We start from the raw sequence: 24,290 nt of genomic DNA on the forward strand, positions 1-24,290 counted from the left end.
TTTCGTATCACAGAAGGCGACATGTTGATTTTTTCTAGGTTCTAAAGCCGATACGAGATTGCTGTCATTTCTACAAAATGTCTTTGTAGTTATCAGGGTGTAGGTCATATTTTGTAATCCTAAAGAGTAATTCGTGCTAATTTTCGTATGTTAAACGCATTTTAAATATAAAGAAGAGGATCCGCTCCACCCGAGGCAAGGGTGTGTATGCAGTGATAGACCGATATAGATTTGTATCAAAATAATCCGAAGCTATTTATAAATATTATTTTCTCAGCTTTTACTTATGTTCAAACGTTAATAGTAACGTCTAGTCTATAATTAACTCGGAAAGTTTATAAATATTACAGTATTCCATCGTGGTGTCCTGAGTTACATCGGGTTGTAAGGTTGCCATTTTTTAGTGAAAATAGTGCGGGGCGTTTTTCTCAGTGGTTTGTGCCGTGCAGGATAGTGTAGTGTCGTTGGTGTGTCGCGAGTGTCCTTGGCTTACGTTGTGATGCTTTCAGGTTCGCACAGAAATGCAAGTAGTGTCAGAGCCAAGGTAATACCAGTGACTGAGGTGTGAGTGTAAGACTGAAGGATGCGGGCGCAGTGAGTGGGCAGGCGGCACCACGGCTTCGTCAGTGGCAGGCGGCGCGCGGGGAGCAGAGTCTCCTTCGCAGGCCAACCAGGACACGGTGGATAACGCCACTCCCACCTGCTGGTGAGTTTTAACCTTTTTCATATTACTACTTCACAACAATGAGAATTGTGAATTGCACCTTACATCAGTTTTGTGTTAACATTATATACCTAGTTACTTAGCATTACTGTAAAACATTTCAATCCAAAATGTCATGGTAAAGTAATTGGTGCCTTTATTAATGAAGAAAAGTAGATGAATTATTGCAATTTTGATTAGGCCAAGTCATACAGATGTTCAATGTGTAATACACTTTGGATAGTCTCATATACCTGAACAACCTGTGGGTCTATACACAAACTTTAAGGTATACTTACATCTTGCTTTCTGCAATTCTTATATGATTCTAATTGGGGGCCAGGTCTATTGGGGAGGGACTTTAAGCCTCATCAAAGTAAGTAGAGAAGAGCCCTCCCAGTCAATCATATAATTGACTTGCGGATCACATAAATTAATTTGTCATTTGTATATGTTCTAAGAGTTTTTGGTGCAGTAAAGCCTTTCCTCTTTATTAACTTACTTTCAAGAATTGTCAATTTAAATGTGATTATAAACAGATTAATATAAATAGTATTTATTGTGTTACAAAATATATTATATATGAGACAAATTACACAGATTGAGTTAGCACCTCTGAGTTTGAAACTTGTGTTGAAGGAACACTCGCTCAATGATACTATATTATATTTTATAATCAATACTTATTTAGGAAAATACCCAAGACACAGGGTCAATCAGAAAAATTTCCTTTTGCATCTTGCCCTTGCTGCGATTTGAACTCAGAACTACCTATGTCATAAACAAGCTCCATCAAAATAACCTTGTGGATTCATCATAGAGATTCTTTTTTAGGTGATGGGCTAGGAACCTGTCACTATTTGGATCTCAATTCTATCATTAATGTTAGCTCTGTCTACCTGGTAAGGGAAAAAGACATTATTATATTATGTATTTGATATCAAAGAGTTGTTATTTGACCTTTGACCAGACCATCGCCAGCTCAGTCTTTCAATCTTAATTTCATATAGTGAATATTTCTAATGTTTCTCATGGTGGGGTTTTTACAAATATCTTATTTCCTAACTCCCAACATGCTTTTTACCATGGCTTATTGTTGTTGTAGAAAACATGGGCTGTGTTTTGTTTTTGAACCAGCATGTTTACTAACTTTGATAAATATGTATATAAGAGGCCGCCCGCGACTTCGTCCGCATGGAAACCCTATCAATCCCGCGGGAACTCTGGGATAAAAAGTAGCCTATGTGTTATTCTGGGTCTTCAGCTACCTACATACCAAATTTCATGGTAATCGGTTTAGTAGTTTTTGCGTGAAAGAGTAACAAACATCCATACAAACTTTCGCCTTTTGTAATAGTATAGTAGGATAGTAGGATCTTTCCCTCCCGGCCCAGGCAGCCTGAAAAGTGGCTTATGTCCTCCATACTCCACACTAAATACAAAATTTATGGTGTTTGAAAGACAGGCAAACAAACCCAATTTCTCATTTATAATATAAGAATAGATAAAGTCTCTTCATTGGATACTCTAGAGAAAGAGAAGATTGAAACATGCGTGTGATGATGTTGGAACCTTAGTGAAGAACCTTGTGTTAGGATAAAAAATATTTGTGAAAGATTTGGCTTATAAATTAAATTTTTGATTTTCATAATTTAAATTGACAAATAAAGAGTTTTTTGCTGGCGAGCACCCAAACAAAGCCATTGAAAACTTATTTTGCATTATAAGGACAACAGTCTTGTGAAGCTTGGAATGTCAATCATTTGATGGTAGTTTTATTAGGACTTTAAGCTTAATTTTGGAAATGCTGTGTCACCTATAATTGGGTTGCATGCTAGCACACTAAATGTAATGTTTATTGTAAACGTTTGTCATGTAACCTGTTGGTGTACCTAAATAAATAAAATAAAAATAAAAAAATTATATATTTATTAACAAACTATTGCCAAATGATTTTACATGTCCACAGTCAAACAAGACCCTATTACTGAGATCTGTCCATCCACAAGGTTGTATCTTATGAACAGTGATACTTGTTTTGAAAAATATTTTGTTTTTGCATTTCTATTGAAAAAAATAAGTATGTAGGCCATCATACAAAAAACAGATGAGTGATTTTTTTAGATGTGTTTTGTATGTTTGATTGGAACGAAACTGTGCCGAAAAATAAAAATTTAAATGTATGCAGGATGCATTTGTAAATTATCTTCTCCCTAGACTTCCTATAGGTCTTTGGTTTCCTGTATTTTTGTTATAAAAGTACCTACCTACCATTAAAAACACAAAGCCCAGCACATATTCAAATGATCTAATTACTCAATGTTACAAATACTTTGGAAAAAGACCATTTCATCTCCCACGGATGTCGTAAAAAGCGAGTAAGGGATAGGGTAATAAACTTGGGATTCTCTTTTAGGCGATGGGCTAGGAACCTGTCACTATTTAAATCTTAATTCCGTCGTTAAGCCATACAACTGAACCGAGACTTTGAAGTCTTTTCGCGATTGTTGGCTCTGTCTACCCCGCAAGGGATAAAGACGTGTTTATATGTTTGTATAAAATTGTTTATCCTTGACTACCTTTGTTTTTGTCATTTACCGTTGAACAGACCAAGCCCATCACATGTTCCAAATGAGCTAATTACTCAATGTTACATTAAAACTCGCTTTCTATAAATCATCTCGGCCGGTATAAGAGACGATTCTATATTTAGATTATGGTTGTCAATTCTCACGGCACTCATTGTTGGCGTTTTTGCGCCAGAGTCGTAATAATCGTCTGAACAGGATAACTCGAACGCAAACTCCATTACTCATCGTCTGAATAATTGTTCGTGTTCCATTTTTAAATAATTTCAAACGAGACATCTGATCTCTGGATAAGGTATCCACCAGGTATACCTAAGTACTTGCAATTGCAAGTTGCATACTAATAAGTATTCGATGCACAGCCCAAACCACTGGGGGTTCGAAATTTGACATGTAGGTCACTTAAGTGGTCGAGGGTTATATTAAGAGAGGAATTCCCGTGAAAACGAAAATTAATTCTACAGAATAAACTTTACTTGAAAAATATTTTATTTTATTTTACCAGCCAGTGTCATGGAGTAGTTATGTTATGTCTACTTTAAGTTTTTACCTTAAACCACCCATTCTATGAAGTGTTATTTTAACTTTAATGCGAGGGAAATATACAGGTGGTTGTTGCCTTGACTGAGCTTGAACATATGTTGTCTAATTGCATACTTGTACTGCATAATTAGAACTACTGGGAATTTGTTTTTTTTTTATGCAAAGAATTATAAAGTCATACATATAAGTATTTTTCTTTCTTAAAGAGTAGCTGTTTCTATGCAACATTGTAGGTATGGAAGTTCTATTGATTCATCAAAGATTACACGAAATTATTTATCAATGACACGATAAAAGTAGTATTTAATAAGCCTTTATTATCTCCTTCAATATCTACCAGAAGATTATTTCTAATGGAGCCAACAATCTTCTCGTCTGTTCTCGCACCTTTATCTCGTGCCAAAAATTGGAGAGAGAAGGCTAGAAGAATATGTGAATCCACACTCATGCTGCTCGTGGTTCTCGCCTTCTCGCGTGAGTGTGGAACGGGCTTAAGATTCATCTGTTTGTACCGTATTCTTAGAACAGCTATAGTGTATGTGCCATCCATCCGTATCCAACATGATTGTTAATATTTAATTGGATTTTCCGGTTTATTGTATTCGCATTTACTAAAGTCTATATTTAAAAAGATAACGATTTATTTTTAGAGCACAATCATCTGTTCTATTTTCAAACTGATTTTATTAGCATGATACATTCAGGTACATTGTGTAAGGATGCGTTTCCATATAACAAGCTATGCGAAGGTATGGAACAGATGCACAATAACTAAGCAGTACCTACCTTAGATTCTGACATTAAGCCAAGCAGTTGAACGTGGCCTATCAGTCTAATCAAGACTGATCGGCTCTGTCTATCCCGCAAGGGATATAGACGTGATTATAAGTATGTATGTACAAGAGTACTACTACTACCTACTAAATGCAACGTTCGCAACGTAATTTGGCGCCGCCAATGATTCATTGCAATCAATACTCGTATTCGTGTAAAATAATGAAACCTAGTGTACCGTTTTAACTGATATTCCACTTGGAACTCGTATTAGTCACAAGCTGTTGTCCGCGACATCGTTCGCCGTAAAGCGGAAAGTCCCCTTATTTTTCGTTCCAGTATGTATTTAAGGATATTCTCTCTTAGTGCACCCCTAAACCACTAATCTTTATTGTATCCAGTTAACTTTACCAATTGACTGTCCGATTCCGTTCAAAACTACGGAGTCTACATGTTTATATCAATTTAGCTACATTTTAGTTTAAATTTCTCTTCTATGTCAATTTCTGTCTTTAAGGGGACTAAGGGATAGGCTTATTAACTTGGATTCGTTTTTAAGGCGATAGGCTAGCAACCTGTCATTATTACTGAATCTCAACTAAATCATTAAGCCAAACAATTGAACGTGGCCTACCGGTCTTTTCAAGTCTTATTCCCCGCAAGGGATATAGAGGGACTATGTGTATGTCAATTTATTTATTTATATATAAATACAATTCGTGATACGAATTATTTTATTTTAATTATTTTACACTTACAAAAATTTAATTGATGTTGCCCGTAGCTCCACCCGCGTTATCGAAAATCTCCATTCATTCATTCCATTCTCTAAGCCTGTTTCTCAGTAAAGCAGTTGTATAGAGTTTTCGAGGTATAGTGAGAGTGCAACACTTTCCCAAATGTGTTCAGAATAAATGCTGATAATGAAAATTTTACGCATGCGCCTGTTGAACTAGTTATGAACATTCTGTTCGCTCGCTCCTTCTTATATGGAAATAGAGTTTAGCCTCAACTTTGTGCTTTTTTACATGACAAAAGCAGTTTATTCGTGCTGTAATTTAAAAAATATATATGTGCTCCCCTTTAAATAATTCTAAACGCATGACAAAGCATTTCAGTTTCGTACATACTTAGTAGTTGTTTTGTCTGTTACAGTCTCATGGTATGTAAATACCCAAATAACAACGCCATCTAGCGCAAATCGGTAGAACTACAACGCGGTCAATACATACCACGTTGCATGTCCACTCCTAAATAGCTAAGCACCAGGCAAAACGGGTAGTAGTTAATTTTTTTTTTTATACGCTTATGTCCCACTTAGCAAAAGATCAGATTTTGCTAAGTGGGACATAAGCACATCTTTCAGACCACGAAGTAAGGACCGGGAAAAAGATGAATTAATGAGACATGGATAAAGTTTATAATAATACCTGCTTTCTGGTGTAGACAAAAACAAAATAAATCTAGTATTTCCTCACAATACAGAACATGATAATGATGCTATGGGTTTTATATTTGGATGATGAAACAATGGAACTCTTTGAACAAGGTGACCTAAAGAAGAATTAATAGCGACGAGACGACACAAGATAGATGGCCGCGATATTTGTTGTACAGAGTCGGTTAAGTTGCGGATAAGGCATTAAAACACATCTTACGGGGTAGACAATGTTTAAGTGCAAAGAGTTCTGAAACTATTGGGCTTAGTGACATTTGGCAAAAATATGTGTGGATCTATCTTGACATAATAACGTAACATAATAATAAAGTACGTATAACTTCTTTTTTGTACCTTTTATAAAACCTGCGGCTTTACACCGCCAAACCACATTATAATAAAGCGTATTTGTGTAGCCAAATTAACATACTTCACCAAACCACAGTATAAAAAATTGTATTAATGTAGTCAACAAACTAACATAACCATCTCTCAACCTCAACGATCCAATACTGCAGTAAACATCTTGTGTATCTTACGATATCGTATAAACTTCATTAAAAATGCACCGGCCGATCGGAAACTTGTAAAGTTTGCATGCGCATGTAAAAAGTTTCAAACGGGGGGTATAAAAATTGCGACGTTGTTGTTGTAACAACTTTCTCGTAAAGACAGCGTCGTTCGAGTTTTTGTGTCTTGTCTTCTTCATCCACACTTCACAAATACAATATTTTTTACTTATTAAGTAAGCCTATATTTGTGTGGTTCCCGGCACAAATAAAAAAAAAGAACCACTTCATCTCTTTCCCATGGATGGTCGTAAAAGGCGACTGAGGAATAGGCTTTTAAACTTGGAATTCTTTGTAAAGGCGATGGGCTCAATTCTATCATTAAACAAAACAGCTGAGCGTGGCCTATTGGACGTTTCGATACAGTTGGCTCTGTCTACCCCGCAAGGGATATAGACGTGATTATATGTATGTACATATATCCCATAGACAAAAGCTGTAGCGGTTGCATAGACGTTAAAACTTATGTCTCGCCTTCGATTAGACAATCCGAAACTTTATTTTAAACTTTGTGGTTTCTCGTGTAACATAATTAATAAATTAACAAGCCTTGGGAGTATTTTCATGGTCAGTCATAATATCCAGGTCCAATTTTATCCGAATATCCCCCAATTTAGCTCAGGATTTTAATTTACAGGAGGCTTTGGTTAGGTCTAAATGACCTAACAATATGTATTTAAATCAATTAACGCCTCATTTCCATACCAGATGGTCGTGAATCTTTAATTGCATCATTTCATAACGACCCTTAGTGAGGAATTACACTGACAAGTTTACCCATAAAAGTGTATGGCGAAAGCGGGTTACGTAATCATAATAACTCATATTTACAAGGTGGTTATGTTTTTTGATGCACGTTGAAGAGATGTCCCTGTGACCCTGTCCGAATCCTACCGCGGTCATGACTCTTTTCTTAGTTAGGTACATTAGTTTAATTGCTAATCGATGCTCTTACGGCGAGGGATTGTGAGGAAGTCTGCACATTTAGGCATATTGATGAGTAATGACAAACATGAAACCAGCTACGTTAGGTCCCTGTTGCAAGATTGCGTAAGGTAGATAGTCGAAATAAGGTCCACTTTAAAAAAGAAGAAAGGCCTACCCAGGAAATATCTGTGTAGTCACAGGCCCATATCAATATTCCAACTTATAATTACAAATGCGAAAGTAAGTATATTTGGGTCTTGTCTCTTCACGCGTTATCTACTAGATGAATCTTCTCGAAATTTTGCGTTTGGGTTTTGGAGAAGGACACAAACGATGCTTTTCATTCCAGTAAAAACTATATTTCCTGTGGTTTTTGCCTGTATTTATTCTTTCGTTGGAAGCGCTAAATTTGCGTGGGCGAAACTGCGGGTATGAAGCTAGTATGGCTGTACATTTTCCGCAAATCCGAAGGGGCAATTCACACGGTCGCAATAGTAACATAACAGGGATCACTGGCCTGCGTTAGAATTTCAATCGGATCCAGTGACATGTGTTGTCATACAAATATAGTGCCGCTTATGTGACACACATACATATGTAGTCGGAATTGCTAATCCGTGTTGATAGTATGGGCAATATAGAGGACAAAACGCAGGGCCGGGCGGCCATCTTCTATTTGTGATGAATACGAAATCAGGACATGTGACTGTGCCCTAACTGTAATAAAAAAATATTAATCAATTAGAATTTTTTTTTTCTTATCTTAATCTTAATTTTGTCAGTAAGCCAGTGACTCTACTTCTTCAGTCAGGGTTATTTCATGATGCGACTCCCATCTGACCCCCGAAACTTCGCAGGGGCACCTAACCCATATTGTCATGGTATTACCTATTACTATATATTTTCATTAGTGTCTTAACGAAAAATAAAAGATTTATTAATCCGTATATTCCGAATGTGTACTAAAAAGTCTGAAAGAAAACGTGTGGAAAATCAGTTTGACAGTACCTAACTAACCACCAGTTAACCAAGAACATTAAAACGTATATCAACTTAACCAAAATCACTTAGCATACGCAGAGGCGACAAAAGTCGACGGCATAATGAGGGCATTAGCATATTTGTTGCATTACCCGAGAACAATTGCTAACAGAATGGCCCTACAGCCCGCTTGGACGCGTCGTCGTGTGTTTAGTGATGGGACTAAGCGCGACGCTCTGTTTGACGATATCGATGTTAAAATGACATTTTACCAATTCTGGATAAATCGATTGATGGGTTTTAAGCTATTTAAAATTTGTATAGAAATTGTCTTCAAAACGTTGCATAGATTAAGCTCTTTAATGGACGCATTTTGCTTTAGTTACATATATATGATATTATAATACAACTTAGCATTACCCACAACTTCGCCCGCGCGATTTATTGCTACCTACAAAAGCATACATGTTTTTCGCGTATCCCATGGGAACTATAGTTTTTATCGGGATGAAAGGTGTGCTTCTTCGGACTCTTAATTATATTTAAGTGAACTTCCAAGAAGTTTGGTTCAGTAGATAGCGCGTGAAGAGGTAACAAACTTTCTTTTGCATTTATAATATGTATTACTATGTATGGATATCGAAAATGCGTGTCCGTGTTACCTATTGGTATGGCGTAACATGAATATTTTTTTTTGTGTTTTTATTTGTGTCAAAAAAACCTTTTATTAATCAGATTCACCTTACCAAGGAAAATACAAAAAAAACCCTCACAGTTTCCTTGCCCAACACTATCTGCTCTTCATGTTGATGAATGAATTCGTATAATTATCGATACGTCTATGACACATCTCTAGACTAGACGCCAGGGGGGTCTCTAGGCATTTCGTATTCTGTCTCAGAAGTCGTCGAATGTTGATGAATGAGAATTATGACTACAATAGGTGAGTGATAATTCCCTTGATTTAAATAAGTCCGTCGAAAGTGTTACTGTGATAATGAACCATAATTATGTCCCTTCCTAGAATATTGCGCGCTTATTTTAGATTTTGGTGTAACGTAGTAGGTAGGTACTCGGTTTATTTTTGGTTAGATAAGAACGTGTTTTGCTAAAGGCTTGCGCAGTTTTTGGACTGAAATTTGTTAAAAATATACCAATATGATGTTACAAGAGGGAATAAATTGCTCGGAACCTTTTGTCGGCGTTAACTGGCCCGTTCGTTCAGTCTTTTTAAGAAACTGCATCTTTTTTTAAATTAATTAAAGATTTACGAAGGAGGGACCGATAAATTATCATAATTTCTTATGCTAGGGATAGATCAATCAATTAGATTTGAACTCTCATAATATTGTTAAATTAGTAAAAATTTAAAATTAGATTATATATTTAAATGTTTCATGAAATATTGGTAGATGCGAAAGCTACTATTTATATAATATGAAAGAAATAAGATTTATTAGACACTCACAAATATAACAGGTTTACTTTAATAATTAAACAATTGCTAGCACCAAAATAAATAAAGTTTGTGTAACTGGGTGAACGACAGTTGAATGAAACGAAGAAACGGGCAGCTGCTCAATACCTGGATACTTTTACCCCAAAATTCGTACAGGTCTAGTGAAAATCTAGGCTTAAGCATATTCGTTAACGTTTCGTCGTACATACCCAAAGTCGACTTCAAGAATAATTTTTAACTAAATAATTCCATAAGCGACGCGCATTCCGTTTTAATTATAATAATTGCCATGAAGTCACTTGTTGAAATAAATTAGGCTTCACACACAAAGACATTCCTAAAATCAGCATTTTCTGCATAGTTATAATTCATTCTATAGTTTTTCTTAATATAACGTGCGAAAATCTTATTTTTACAATGACTGACGCTGAGAAAATGTCCTCCATAGGAACTTTACATAATGGCGATGTAGACAATAAACTTGCAATTTTAGCAAAACAGCTGTGTGACCTACCCATGGACAAATTTCAAAAGCGCGTTCAAAAAATTTTAGAAACTGATAAATTTATGCATACTGAACTATTGAGGGTGTCTGAAATTAGTCAAGCGGAATACGCCTTAGGCTGCGTTTCCACTAAAGGAACCACGGAGATAACCGGAGAGGAGTATAGCTTTGTATGGTTTGACCAATCACAGTCCTCGAAAACTCCGCTCCGCTTCAATGGAAACACTCCAGCTCCCTAACGCAGACGCTCCGTCAACTGTCAAACGTTTCCATAACCGTCGAAGGGTTAAGTAGTTCATTGTGATAAAGGATTTTTCATTTTGTCCACAGGTGGGCAGCGTGGTCGGCCATGGGGTGTTTCGGATCACCGGGCGGCAAGAGCGGCGAGGACGACCGCAAGAACCAGAAACGCCGCAGCGACGCCATTACCAGGCAGCTTCAGAAAGATAAGCAGGTATGACTTAGCGGTGATGGATTTTATTCCGGATAGTCTCAGCTTTAGAATTCAAGATTCGATCCCATTCAGAGGGATGAGGGTGGGTTTTGTGGTGGAGCACGTAAACGGGATTTTGTATTGAATTTGTTTGCGCCGATTAGTTATCTGTGCGCTATTTCCATTGTGAAAAAAAAAAGAAAAATCTTCCCGCCTTTTTTCGAACGTTTACCGAATACACATCTTTTTATGGTGTCCAGAGTTTTATTTCGTCAAAAATTATAAATCAGGACTAGTTATTGCATTAGTGCCATCGCGGTACCACAAGATGGCGCTGAGTACTCCGCGTTGAAAGGGTCAGGTCAAATGTACCCGAAACCGCCGAGCTTGCATTAAGTGAGTTATGAATGTGGATGAAGCGAAAGATGAATGCAGAGAACGTGGCAAGTGGAAAGATGGAGCCTCTGCCTACCCCTCCGGGAAAAGGCGTGATTTTATGTATGTACGTACAATGTACATATATTCACCTGCTGACCCCACAGGTCTATCTATGCTTTTAGAGATCATATTAGATTGTGATTGTAAAAAAAAACAGCGATTCCAATGTGGCCTTTAGGTACGGCCATTTTATTGGAGTATTTTCTTAATTTAAACTAATAAAACTTGGGATTCCTCTTTTAGGCGATGGGCTAGCAACCTGCCACTATTTGAATCTCAATTCTATCATTGAGCCATACAGCTGTACGTGGCCTATCAGTCTTCAAGACTGTTGGCTCTGTCTACCCCGCAAGGGATATAGACGTGACCATATGTATGTTTCTTAATTTAATTGATCGGTTGAAATTGCATTTTAAGCATACCTATGACCTAATGTTTTAGATGTCAAACTAGTGACAATGACACCACAATTTTCCCCAGTTGTACCGAGCCACTCACCGGCTGCTCCTCCTCGGCGCCGGCGAGTCCGGCAAGTCCACGATCGTCAAGCAGATGCGTATCCTTCACGTGAACGGTTTCTCGGACAAGGAGCGCCGCGAGAAGATCGAGGATATCAAGAAGAACATTCGAGACGCTATACTTGTGAGTACATACATACACATATATGTATATCCAATATATCTAAATCTTTATTCATTGCCGGCTAGACGGAACCAACATGGGCTACAAGAAGAATGCGAAGTTTATTATCCTTTCTCATATTTTCTTCTGTAAATAAATATAATCACGTTTATATCCCTTGTGGGGTAGACAGGGCCAGCAATCCCGAAAAGACTGATAAGGTCACGTTCAGCTGGCTCAATGATAAATTTGAGACTGTAATATTGACAGGTTGCTAAAAGGAGAATCCCAAGTTCATAAGCCTATTCTTTAGTCAATCTTCTATCTAAATATACCTATATAAAAAAGTAAGAGAATGACTGACTGACATAACAACGCACAGCCAAAATTACTGGGTCTGGAGACTTGAAATTTGGCGTGTAGATTCTGTATATGGTCTAGGGGTGCACTAAGAAATGATTTACCAAAATTCCCGCGGGAACGGGAATTGTGGTGATTTTTCGTTTTACGCAGACAGTGGCGCCCTCTAGTTTACGAATAAAAGACTATATTTTAATCGTTAAATAACAGGTTTTCCTACTAAAGATGAACAAATTGACGATCGACGGGACTTCTCTCATCTGTTTCAGACAATCACGGGCGCCATGAGCACCCTCACGCCTCCCATACCACTCGAGAAGCCGGAGAACAAGGCGCGCGTCGATTATATACAGGTGGGTTTTATTTTATTGCTTTCTCGCTTTCACTTCATATCGTTTACCTATGAATTTTGAGCTGTTCATACATCTATACTAATATTATAAAACTGAAGAGTTTGTTTGTTTGAACGCGCTAATCACAGAAACTACTGGTTCGAATTGAAAAATTATTTTTGTGTTGAATAGACCATTTATCGGGGAACGCTTTAGGCTATATAACATTACGCTGCAACTGTAAGGAGCAAAGGAATAATGGAATATGTAAAAAAAACGGGGAAAAATATTCATCCTTGAGAGCTTTAATGATGCCCAAAATAACTACACCACGCGGACGAAGTCGCGGGCACAGCTAGTACATGATATAAATATATATAAACTGCACTGCATAGAATTCATTGTCATCAGTGCAAAAGAAGCGGTAACAAACTGCACTGCACTGCAAAGTATTGATTGTCACAATTATTTTCTATTATTCTTAGTAAATCGTAACTTTTTTTTCTCGTCAGGACGTAGCGTCGCAGCCGGACTTCGACTACCCCCCGGAGTTCTACGAGCACACGGAGGCCCTGTGGAAGGACCAGGGGGTGCAGCGCACGTACGAGCGCAGCAACGAGTACCAGCTGATAGACTGTGCCAAGTAGTGAGTGCCACATTGCCCTCAACTTTATACTGTCGGAACGGAGATTTATTTTATTTATTTATTTGTTGATTTGTTTATTTATTTAGCATACCAAACTGATAACAAACATTAATTATATATATATATATATACACACGCATGTTCACACACATATATATATATATATGTGTGTGAACACAAATTGGAGTGATTATAATCCTAAAACAGGCGTGCCTATTACAATTCGCTGAGGTGTATTGCTAGTAGGAGAATAAGCAAAAATAAAAGTTAAATAATACTAAAAGTGACAAAATGTTAAGCTAAAAGTGTGAGAGTAAAATTAAAAATCAAACAGAATTAAGGTGAGATATTATTTGCCGTCTGAAATTACCAATTGAACAATGATAGATATCTTTGTCTCTTTTAGAGAGCAAGATTTAATTGTATCGGTGACACATCCTGATAAAAAAACTACCTTTTTGTCACACACTACATTACAATAGATTCACCTACGATGCTGTGGACACGATTCGGGAAAGCCTACAGGCTAGCATGGCTCTCGTGACGAACATTTTTGTCGCGCGATAAACTATCGCTGTCGCGTTTCACGTCATAATAAAAAGCGTGATTGGTTTGACATCGCGAAAGAGGCCAATGGACTTGTAAACTGTAAATAATGAAGAGCAGGCAAAGTAGAAAGAGAAATCTTACGGGAATTTATTTCAAGTTATTTAAATAGGTTCTTGAATAGTTCTTCTTCAAACATCTTTTATTTTCAACTAAATACAAGATGTTATAATGAAAGTGATAGGAAACCTTTGTGATAAGAAACCTATGATATTAATATATATAATATAATATATACTGGACAAATTACACAGATTGAGCCTCGAAGTAAGTTCGACACTTGTGTTACGAGATACTAACTCAACGATACTATATATTAAAATAAATACTTATATAGATAAACATACAAGACCCAGGCCAATCAGAGAAAGTTCGTTTCTCATCATGCCCTGACCGGGATGATATAAAAGTACCTAATAAGTTTTTTTTGTTTGTGTTTGTCACAGTTTCTTGGACCAGGTGCACATAATAAAGCAGCCGAACTACACGCCCACGGAGCAGGACATCCTGCGCTGCCGAGTGCTCACGTCCGGCATATTCGAGACTCAGTTCGTCGTCGACAAAGTCAATTTCCAGTGAGTAGTAGTTGTAATAACTCTCTTCATGCAAGCTCGGGAAAAAGGCCAAATATACATATATGTATGTAAGTATACATACAGACGCGCGAAGCGACTGTGCTTTATATACTATGTATTTATTCAGCCTTATCAAGACGTTTGGCTCTGTCTACCCCGCAAGGGATATAGGCGTGACATATAAGTATTTATGTACTATGCAGCGGTGATAAAATGTTTTTTGACCATATATGTATGTATGTAGCAATGATAAAATGTTATTTTTTTTCTTTTAACCATATATGTATGTATAACCATATATTTATGTATGTACTATGTAGCGATGATAAAATGTTTTTTTTTCTTTTGAACATTCCAGCGTATTTATTTTTCCTTTTGAACATTCCAGCATGTTCGACGTGGGCGGGCAACGCGACGAGCGCCGCAAGTGGATCCAGTGCTTCAACGACGTGACGGCGATCATCTTCGTGACCGCGTGCTCCTCGTACAACATGGTGCTGCGCGAGGACCCCACGCAGAACCGGCTCCGGGAGTCGCTCGACCTGTTCAAGAGCATATGGAACAACAGGTGCGTGTGTTACCTCGGAGTGGGTGGTATGGTGGTGTAGATTGATGTTGTCATTTGAAAAAAAAATTTTGGACAAGACACGGTCGTACCTGTGGCGACATCTATACGCCACAAGTCACAAAATAAAATCATCCAAAAATAGCGAAAAGTCTAAATCGCGCAACAACGTCTGTCGCGCGGTTCCTCAGGCATAACCCTGGCCTGGCGGAAGATATTCCCATAAGTGGCGGTCGAGCTAAAGTACCCAATCCAGGAGCAAGTTTAAAGCCGCGCACCCGGGTACCTCTCAAGATTTCGTTGATTTCCGGTTCCCGCGGGAAATTTTGCTCTCTACCACCGGACGGCAACACACTTTAAATCAATCATTATATACTTAACATTTCATTTATATAATCACGTCTATATCTCTGGCGGAGTAGATGGAGCCAGCAGTCTTGGAAGACTGATAGGCCATGTTTAGCTGTTAAGCTTAATGATAGAATTGAGATTAAAATAGTGACAGGATGCTAGCCCATCGCCTAAAAGGGGAATCCCAAGTTTATAAGCGTTTCCCTTAGTCGTCTTTTACGTCATGGATGGGAAAGAGATGGAGAAAACTATCATTTGTCATTTCATCCTTTTGCTTTTTTTTTTATATATTGGTGCCTGTAACCACACGGCACTTAATTTGATCTTTTAAATAGTATTCGTTTCCGCCCACTGCCACCAGATGGCTGCGCACGATATCGGTGATCCTGTTCCTGAACAAGCAGGACCTGCTGGCGGAGAAGGTGCTGGCGGGCAAGTCGCGGCTGGAGGAGTACTTCGCGGAGTTCGCGCGCTACCACACGCCGCCCGACGCCGCGCCCGACCCGCGCGACCACGCGGACGTGGCGCGCGCCAAGTACTTCATCCGCGACGAGTTCCTGGTCAGTGGATTACGTTACCACGATTAGCCAATCACAGCGAAGCATGCTACGTGGTCGGTTAATATTTCTCCGCCGTTTGTTGGGTTTTGTAAAATTCTCGCAACCAGTCACCCGACCCCATGGATCGTCCCGCTGAGTTCTTCAACGTGACGAGTTCTTGGGCACGTTGGAATCTTGATAGATACTACTTGATTATACTCACAGTTTCATTCGTGTAAATCGAAAAATCGCGTTCCCGTCAGAAATCTTTGCAGGTGGACAGACACTTTCCAGACACCTTCACAAAAATTCTCCCACGTGAACGTAGTCGTAGCAATACCTAGTATCCTAATATATATTTGTTTGTTTTTCTGTTCACAGCGCATAAGCACAGCGAGCGGTGACGGGAAACACTATTGCTACCCGCATTTCACGTGCGCGGTCGACACGGAAAACATAAAACGCGTTTTCAACGACTGCCGCGATATCATACAGCGCATGCATCTGCGGCAGTACGAGCTACTCTAACACATATACACACGGTATGTATTACTCTAACACACACATACAATGTGTAATGTACCCTTAGAGTATCGACTTAATTATAGAAATGGCCACTGTACTCTTACTGGAAAGTAGAATGAAAAGCATGCTAAAGTTAAGACTACCAAGTCTCAACTAGGCATAGTATAATGGCGACTGCGTAAAGTTTAAACACTCAAAGAAGTGACATGTGAGAGCGACAGGCGTGCTAAAGTTAAGACTTATTGGACATAACAAAGTATAATACCGGAGACTTGCGTAATAGTAGCGTGACAAAGTTAGGGCTCATGAATCTTAACTGACACTATAAAACTTAGAAATGTCTGTACAAAGCCTCCTCTTTATATAGAATATGTGTTATCAATTTAATGTGTCATTGTCCCCAGACAACGTGAGAAGAGCTCAGCCGCCTCGGCCGGGTTCGTCGCAGCAATATTTACTGTATTCGTTGTTGTATACACTGCATGTTTTCGCATGTGGACCGCAACGCCGCGTATTGCGTGAGATGTCTCGCCTTTATTACGATTTCCGTTTTAAAATATGTACCTACCTATACAAAAACAGTTCGAAATTTAAAATGTCACCCGTTCCTAACCAGTTTCGGTTTTCTCATGTGTTGATAAAATTTTGATGGTAATCCATTGACAAACTTTTGAAAATGTGAAAGGGCATACTAGCTCTTTCTTTTTTCAATTAACTTGTTTATTTATCGTGTTAAAGATAATTTACATACAAAACCTTTCACACGCTCGAAAATGAACATGGCATACCCGCAAATCGCCCGTACTTTAAAGATATAATTATGTTCCCAAAAGGTTTAGCTTAAATTTCGCAGTTCCAAAGTTTTTTGCCAATTTATCATAGCACAGCACTGGCCAATCGTCCACCTGATTGGTTAATAAGATTGCGTGCGAGAGAGACGACGATATTGCCGGTTTGTCTTCTTTAAAAACTCGAAAGTCATTGAGTGCCATCAGATTAATCCATTTTGAACATACGGACGCAAAATAACAAAGAAATACAATTACAAAATGTATTGTCATTGTTTTTTTTTTTTTTTTGAAGGCTTTGTCGTGAGACCAGTATTGTGCATTCTCCGTATATAGTCGGTCAAGTTAGATAAAAATAATAATGAAACTACATTAGTTCCCATAAGTCTTTTGCAGTTTTGTTCAAAGCAATAAATTTTATCAAAAAAGGATCTTAGACATAACTGTAGATCATAGAATTATCTTATAAGTATTCTTTTTCCCTCAAATCCACCGTTTCTGAAACATAATGATGCAAGTATTTGCAAGCGTTATATAATATGTATAAGCACGTCAAGTATATACTCTCGACGCTGCTAACAGATAAGAAAAAACATTTTTATATCCGTGACATTAATTTACTTTTAAAATATTATTATATACGCCGCTACGCTTAGCCGAATGGCTTACTTCGCCACTATGGAGAAAGGCCCGATGGAATTACTTTGATTCCGTGGAAGATGGGACAGTTGTTAGATTGGGACGCTACTTGTGTCTCTTACTACGACACGTCGATATTAAGTTCAGGTTGCGTCCTCCACAATCTGGAGAAAAACCCGGGTATGGTAGCTACCGACCATGGATCTTCGATTGTGTGAGTCAGGTTTTCACACGAAGCGACTTCCATCTGACCTCCGCAGCCTTTGACGGGGAATCTCACTCATATTGGTTACACAACTAGTTGCCTGAATGGGCAGGCTTCCTCGCAATGTTTTCCCTCACCGTAAGAGCATCGGTTAGTATGTGGCGTAGCAACTTCGGCGGAACACCTCAACCGGCGCAGGTAGCGGTCTTGATAAAGGCTACACGTTTGTGCCGTTTAGAATAGAATAGAATAGATTTATTTTCAAAATTGGATACAAGGTATCACTTATTGACGTCACATAACTTAAATCTAATTATAACTACTACCGCTTCCAAAGCGCATGTGTAGAAGAAGCGGCGGAACAAACTACACTGCAGTTTGGAGTGGAAACGGTAGAGTCTTGGGGGCCTGACTACTATCCGCACACATTTAATGTTTACTAATATTTCAAACGATTTATATTATAGTTTTAATTACATAGTCATATTAAGTATATTTTATATATAGTTTATTATTGTTCTATTCTTCTATATTCTGTATTGATCCCTTTTTTTTGAAGATAATTTTATGATGATTAATTATGTCTAAGGTAATTTTTCAATGAAACTTACAATTTTGAAGAAAATTGCAAAAAGAATCTGTATTTTTTCTCGATCGATAATTTTTTTTTGCTTTAACCGGATTGATCTCGAACGTCCCAAATCAAGACTGATTTGGGACGTTTTGAGAAAACGGTTGTTATAATGTTTTTAACAATGTCACTTATTTTCAGCTTGTTGGGAATTTATGTTCGCTGTCTTAATTGACCTGAGAGCTTCATATATCTAAATTGACCGTGCTGTTAGGAATTTACGACTGATATGAAGTATCACAAGGTAGTAATTTTTTTAATGGAAATAAAACTGAGAACACCGGTTGTCAAAGCCAATGTTTGTCAAAAATTTATTGTACGTTATTCCATTTTTAAATTTTGCTATGACATCTCACAATTAATTCGCGTGCATTGTGTGTTCCCAGCCAGTGGTACGCGGGGTTCGCCTAGCCTTTTACCAAGCGGCCACTTTCACTGTGATTTTCCACGTCAAATGCTGGCGTTATGGGGACATCGTTCGAAATTTAAAAGTTCACACACATTTTTATTTTGTCATCATAAGCTACTGGCTATTAAAGTTCGTGAATTCGAAATTCGAACGATGCTTTCATTCAGTCGGCAATGTCGTTCGCATGGTGTTTCCGAACGGTCGTCCGTTCCCGATACTGGCAACCTTTCGTCGATTTATAATTAAATGCGCCTCACTACGTTCCAATTTTGAAATGCCACTTATTGTTTAATTTTTCATAGTAAATTCAGCTGTACATAGAGTGAATATTCAAAGTGTAGTGATGTGCCGTTTGGTCTCGTTAGGTTGTGACGATTGTGTTTGACTCGTATCGGTATGTGCCAATTCGCGAATGGCCGTTGTAATGCCTGGTTTCAGTAGCTAAAATTATTTCCTTTAACAGTGGGTTGTTGAAATATTGAGGTAGTATTAAGCTGCCAGGGAATAAATAATAAGAATAAAATAAAAGAGGCAACGCTGCCGAGTTTAGTTGAGCTATGAATTGTGCAAGGAAAAATCTTTTTTTTAGCTTCTGGATGCGACGGATTAGCAAATATTATGTGAGTGCAAGTTGTAGTATGAAATTTTGTATAGCACAGTACCGTAGACTGTCGATGGCTTGCGATTTACCAGGAAACTGAAATTTGAGGAGTTTAAATGAGAAGCGATATAAAAGAAAAAAAATAAGACAACGGAAAATGTGAGAAATTAATGATGTATCATTTTATAAAGATTTTTCACTCGATACGCCTGAATGTATGAGAATCTTTCCTGTAAGTATACCGTTACTTATTGACAGTTGAATAGAAGATGTCAATAAAAGGATAGTCAGGAAAAAACAAGATGGCAGCCGATTCGGGCGGCTATACCATTGTTTATATTAAGGATCATCAGAAAAGGCGGTCACGAGGCTAGAATAAGTATTCATGCGTCTCCTTTGATCCTCCAAAGGAAAGTTTAAAATCAGAACTTTTTTTTACAAATGCATATCACTCGTTGTATATTATGCTCAAATTAGGCCAATTTTTTTTTATTAAAATATCATGTTTACACAAAATACCCGCACGAAGTTGACAGTAGTAACATATTATGTTTGTTTTTTTTTCTAAAGCGTTTTTTGTTAAATGTGTGTATATTTTTGATTGCAGATTACTGTTTTTTTTTTTTATTTAATTGTAATTCGGATGACAGCCCGCGCGGTTGTCTTATTATTTTATTTAGATATATTTAGTTACGATTGTACGTCTTCCAATTTTATATATAGTTATTAACTTTGTTTTTATTCATTGACCTAGATTTGTAGCACAATTTTTTGACTAAACACTGTATGGCAGCTTTGCTATAGTTTTAACATTGTCGTATGCAATCGTGCAAAATTTACTTCGCTGAGACATATTATTACTTATATAAGACCTAGTTCTTTATTAATTTATATTTTTGAAACATTTTGCATGATCGCATATATATTTGACGCGCAGAGCTTTTAGTGTAACTTTAAGGCCCAAAGATATAACGTCGTATGTGATACGACCCTTAGGAATAACCTATTAGCAGTATTTGAATTGAAATAATTTAAAATATTCAATTATGTCATATATGTTTGTATCTAAGACGGACACCGCAAATAGCCTTAAGTACAAATGATACTAACAGTCCCCTTTAACATAAAATAAATAATATTATTAATTAATATATTGTTATTTATGAATTGGTTTATGTACTTACCCTGTTAGGAATTGTAACATTAAACAAGAAGATCTACGATGTAATTTTATTAGTTCACTATGAATCTAAAAATAGACTATTTAGTTCAAAACTATTTTTTATAGTTTTGTTTTTCCTAAGCCAGGTAATTGATTGTTTTTTGTGTGACCTCTTTTTGGGAACGCCAACGAATAGTAAAATATTTTTATTAAAAGTATACCTTTGGAACAGGTAATAGATTATTTATTTAGCATAATCCCGTACATGGTCCTTAATATAAGAATGCTTATGGTGGAATATTTTATGTGCCATAATGTAGTGTTGCCAGCGGAAACACCATAATCCTAACGTTACCATATAAATATAATCTACAAATGATTTGTTAAACTGAGAATTCCTTCCTAACGTGTAAATTTATGAATTGCTATTTTTGCTTTATAAAGAAATCTTAGTTGTTTTTGGAAGTATATTGAAATTGTATTTTTTATTTTGTTGTTTAAGTTCATTTTGGATGTAAGTAGGAAACAACGTACATGTATTATATGTACGATATATGTTATGTCATAGGCCGCGGTCGGCCGCTCGCGGGGTTTTTAGGTCGTCGCGAATAGATTTTCTATCTTAAACAATGAAGTGTGTTAAGTTTATAAACAGATTTGTATTTATTGTAACGTAATCTCGTAATTTGCTGTTTTATTTGTTGCCATAGTATTATAAGATTTAGCATTTTTTTAAATAGTGAATTTTTTCTTCAATATTTTGCTATGTGGGACAACAGTGCAAATGAATGAACTTTAATATAACAGTTGGACTGTTGAGGGGTTATAAAATATACTATCGTCAAATTTGTTTTTCATGACACTAGTCTCAAACTTACTTGGGGGCCAGCTCAATCTGTGTGATTTCTGTTTATTATTTTTCATTATCACGACAAAAAATCATGTAGAAAATACGACATACAACTTTTTCGCGACGAAGAAATTGTTTTAGTGCAATATGGCGGCCGGCCTGCGAAATTCAACCATTTATAGATCATTGTAATAATTAACATGGCATCTTAAACTTATTGTATATGTAACTTAAAAAGTAAAAACTATTTGGTAGCTATTTTAAGTAAGTACTAGAGTATCGCAATGAAATGAAATGCAAAAGTAACAATATATATATATATATATATTTAAAGTAGACTGCTGATGTTGTCAAAGGTTTCTTTTCCCCTTGCAGTTCTGCGGGTCACCAGTCGGATGCAAATATTCAACGACTGTGAGATTTTTTTAACAATTTTTTTATGATCTATGGGTAGGTATTGAAATTTTACAATATCGCCTGTCGTTTTGCAAATTTTCTACAGGTAATAATATCAAACAGTCTCTGTATAAAAACGGAATAAAATTTATCGTGAGATTTGTTTTTAAATGGATTCTAAATTGTTAAGACTAAAAGCTGTTTAATGTAATTGATTACAATTTCGTATACAGTTGGTATTTTCACAATTCGTAAGTAAAGCAGTTAAAAAATCTCGCATTCGATTATCTAAAGGAACATACTGCCCTAATTGGTATAACGTGCACGGTATAGCCTTCACTTTGCAAGTATTAGTTGAACCATTCTAGGACTGGCACGAGATGTATATCGAACAAACATTCTGTCTAGCGATGAATTTTTTTCACTTTTTTTGTATAAAATTTTCTAATGTGGTTCCTGTGGTCTTATAAAATTAAAAAAGGCGGCTGACTGTCTCGCGATTGGGTATAGCTTATAACGTAAGGGTTTAGGAGAGATACGTAATTTTCGTTTTTCTATAATAAATATTTTACAGCATAATTTGCGAATCTCAATTGTCTAGAATTTTCAAGAAGCCACATTTTATCACGCTCATTGAACAGGCAATAAATAACATCAATTACTTTTTCATGTAATTTAATAGTAGAAAATTGTCCAATTCGCCTCTTATTAAATAACATTTTATATGAATTTGAAATATTTTTCATAAAATTGTGACCTCACGGTATTTTAAAAGACACCACTGTTCCAGGCAACTGGTATCTTAAATATCGTCTTAAAATTATTCATCTTATCGTCCTATTTTCTAAAAACGAGCTCATTTTGAAATTTTCGCTCTCCACGCCCACCTTCCTCGTACAATTTAAGGAAATGCAATAACAAGTGAGTCATGTAATATGTATAAAGTAGTATAGCATATTTTCTATGTTTTTCGATATTTTAGATGAAATACTGCCAGTGTCGATGTCAAGTAAATGGAACGTAATAAGGTGTAAAGAATTTTAGATAACTATCAGTTTTGTGTACCGGAACGTATCTGGTGACGATCATTTCATATACTTATTCTGTAACCGCGGCAAGAATTCGAGTAACTAGTTGTAAAGTACTTTGAATTGTTTTGCGTGATCAATCCTTGATAGTAGGTAATGTTACGTCCGTTGCCAATAACCAAATAGTATTGAAAAATTCCTCCCCTTTTTTAATATATCTTCATAGTAGTTAAGTGTATGTACTTGCGCACAATATGAATGTGAGGATGGAACCTTTTCGTTTAACAAAGTGCAGCGTTTGCCTGCAAATATTTTTGGTAATGTTTTACCTATCATAGAAGTCGCGCTGTCCGCAAGCCCGCTTAGATCTATATTTCCGTGTAGATATTAATGATGGCATTTAAACTAGTGCTCATAGATATTTTTTTATTTTCAATTGTAGCACAAAAAACGTATTTTCTCTCAATTTACCGTAGAGGTTTCTTTACTAGATATATTTTGTAGCATATCTCCTCACCTCGTTAGTTTCGAGGGCAGCACCTTATTTATTCTTTTCTGACGGACGGCGGTTTACATTTGTCATGGTGTATTTAATCTTAATACCTACGTTTAAATATATACTGAAAAATCTATATTTTTAACAAATTTAATTTTAAAATATACCTAATTAATGAAATTCCTAAAGATTAAAAATGAAATTTTTAATATTTATGTGTATAGTAGTGTGTACTGCGAGGTGATTATACATAACAAATGCTTATAAGTTTCGTCTCCACTGACTTGTGCAAAGAGAATATATAATTTACTGTCCATGAACTTAATAATATTCTATACCTAACTGATGTGTACAAAATCAGTATGTTTCAGGCATTTTGAATCCGACTTAATGTATGTAAAAATAAATGTTGTTTTAAAATTGTGCTATTTTATTTCCTGTTCTGTGAAACCTTCCTTTTTCGTGTTGTACGCCAAGACGAGACACGGAGCAATATTCTAACACACATTTACAAGATACAGGAACTCCGCATCTTGTCGTTTAGTAGTTTTAAAGTAAAAAAATGAGTGTATCTATTAAAATGTATATCGTTTCGGTATGAACTGAC

At 36.7% G+C, this 24,290-nt stretch overlaps 1 protein-coding gene across 3 annotated transcripts; it reads left to right on the forward strand.

Moving 5' to 3' along the window:
• Window positions 1-24,103, forward strand: LOC106135937 (guanine nucleotide-binding protein G(s) subunit alpha). 3 transcript variants are annotated; one of them, XM_060951141.1, is made up of 11 exons: window positions 1-99; window positions 510-706; window positions 10,818-10,941; window positions 11,839-12,000; window positions 12,609-12,692; window positions 13,184-13,317; window positions 14,370-14,498; window positions 14,887-15,066; window positions 15,776-15,974; window positions 16,335-16,495; window positions 16,883-24,103. In XM_060951141.1, the coding sequence occupies exons 3-10, from the start codon at window positions 10,837-10,839 to the stop codon at window positions 16,479-16,481; spliced, it is 1,140 nt and encodes a 379-aa protein (XP_060807124.1). In that variant the 5' UTR covers window positions 1-99; window positions 510-706; window positions 10,818-10,836; the 3' UTR covers window positions 16,482-16,495; window positions 16,883-24,103. The 3 variants fall into 3 exon arrangements, with proteins under 3 accessions (XP_060807124.1, XP_060807123.1, XP_060807125.1); XM_060951140.1 differs by having other exon boundaries at window positions 15-201; XM_060951142.1 differs by lacking the exon at window positions 1-99 and having other exon boundaries at window positions 209-706.
• The last annotated feature ends 187 nt before the right edge of the window (window positions 24,104-24,290 follow it).

Source organism: Amyelois transitella, chromosome 24, assembly GCF_032362555.1.
Source record: "Amyelois transitella isolate CPQ chromosome 24, ilAmyTran1.1, whole genome shotgun sequence".
Lineage (NCBI taxonomy): Eukaryota > Metazoa > Arthropoda > Insecta > Lepidoptera > Pyralidae > Amyelois > Amyelois transitella.

Excerpts from the sequence above, each read along its gene's own strand:
- LOC106135937 (XM_060951141.1), top strand. The coding sequence starts at position 10,837 with ATGGGGTGTTTCGGATCACCGGGCGGCAAGAGCGGCGAGGACGACCGC. Across the intron at positions 13,318-14,369 it reads CTGATAGACTGTGCCAAGTA|TTTCTTGGACCAGGTGCACA; the intron begins GTGAGTGCCACA and ends TGTTTGTCACAG. Across the intron at positions 15,975-16,334 it reads TCATCCGCGACGAGTTCCTG|CGCATAAGCACAGCGAGCGG; the intron begins GTCAGTGGATTA and ends TTCTGTTCACAG.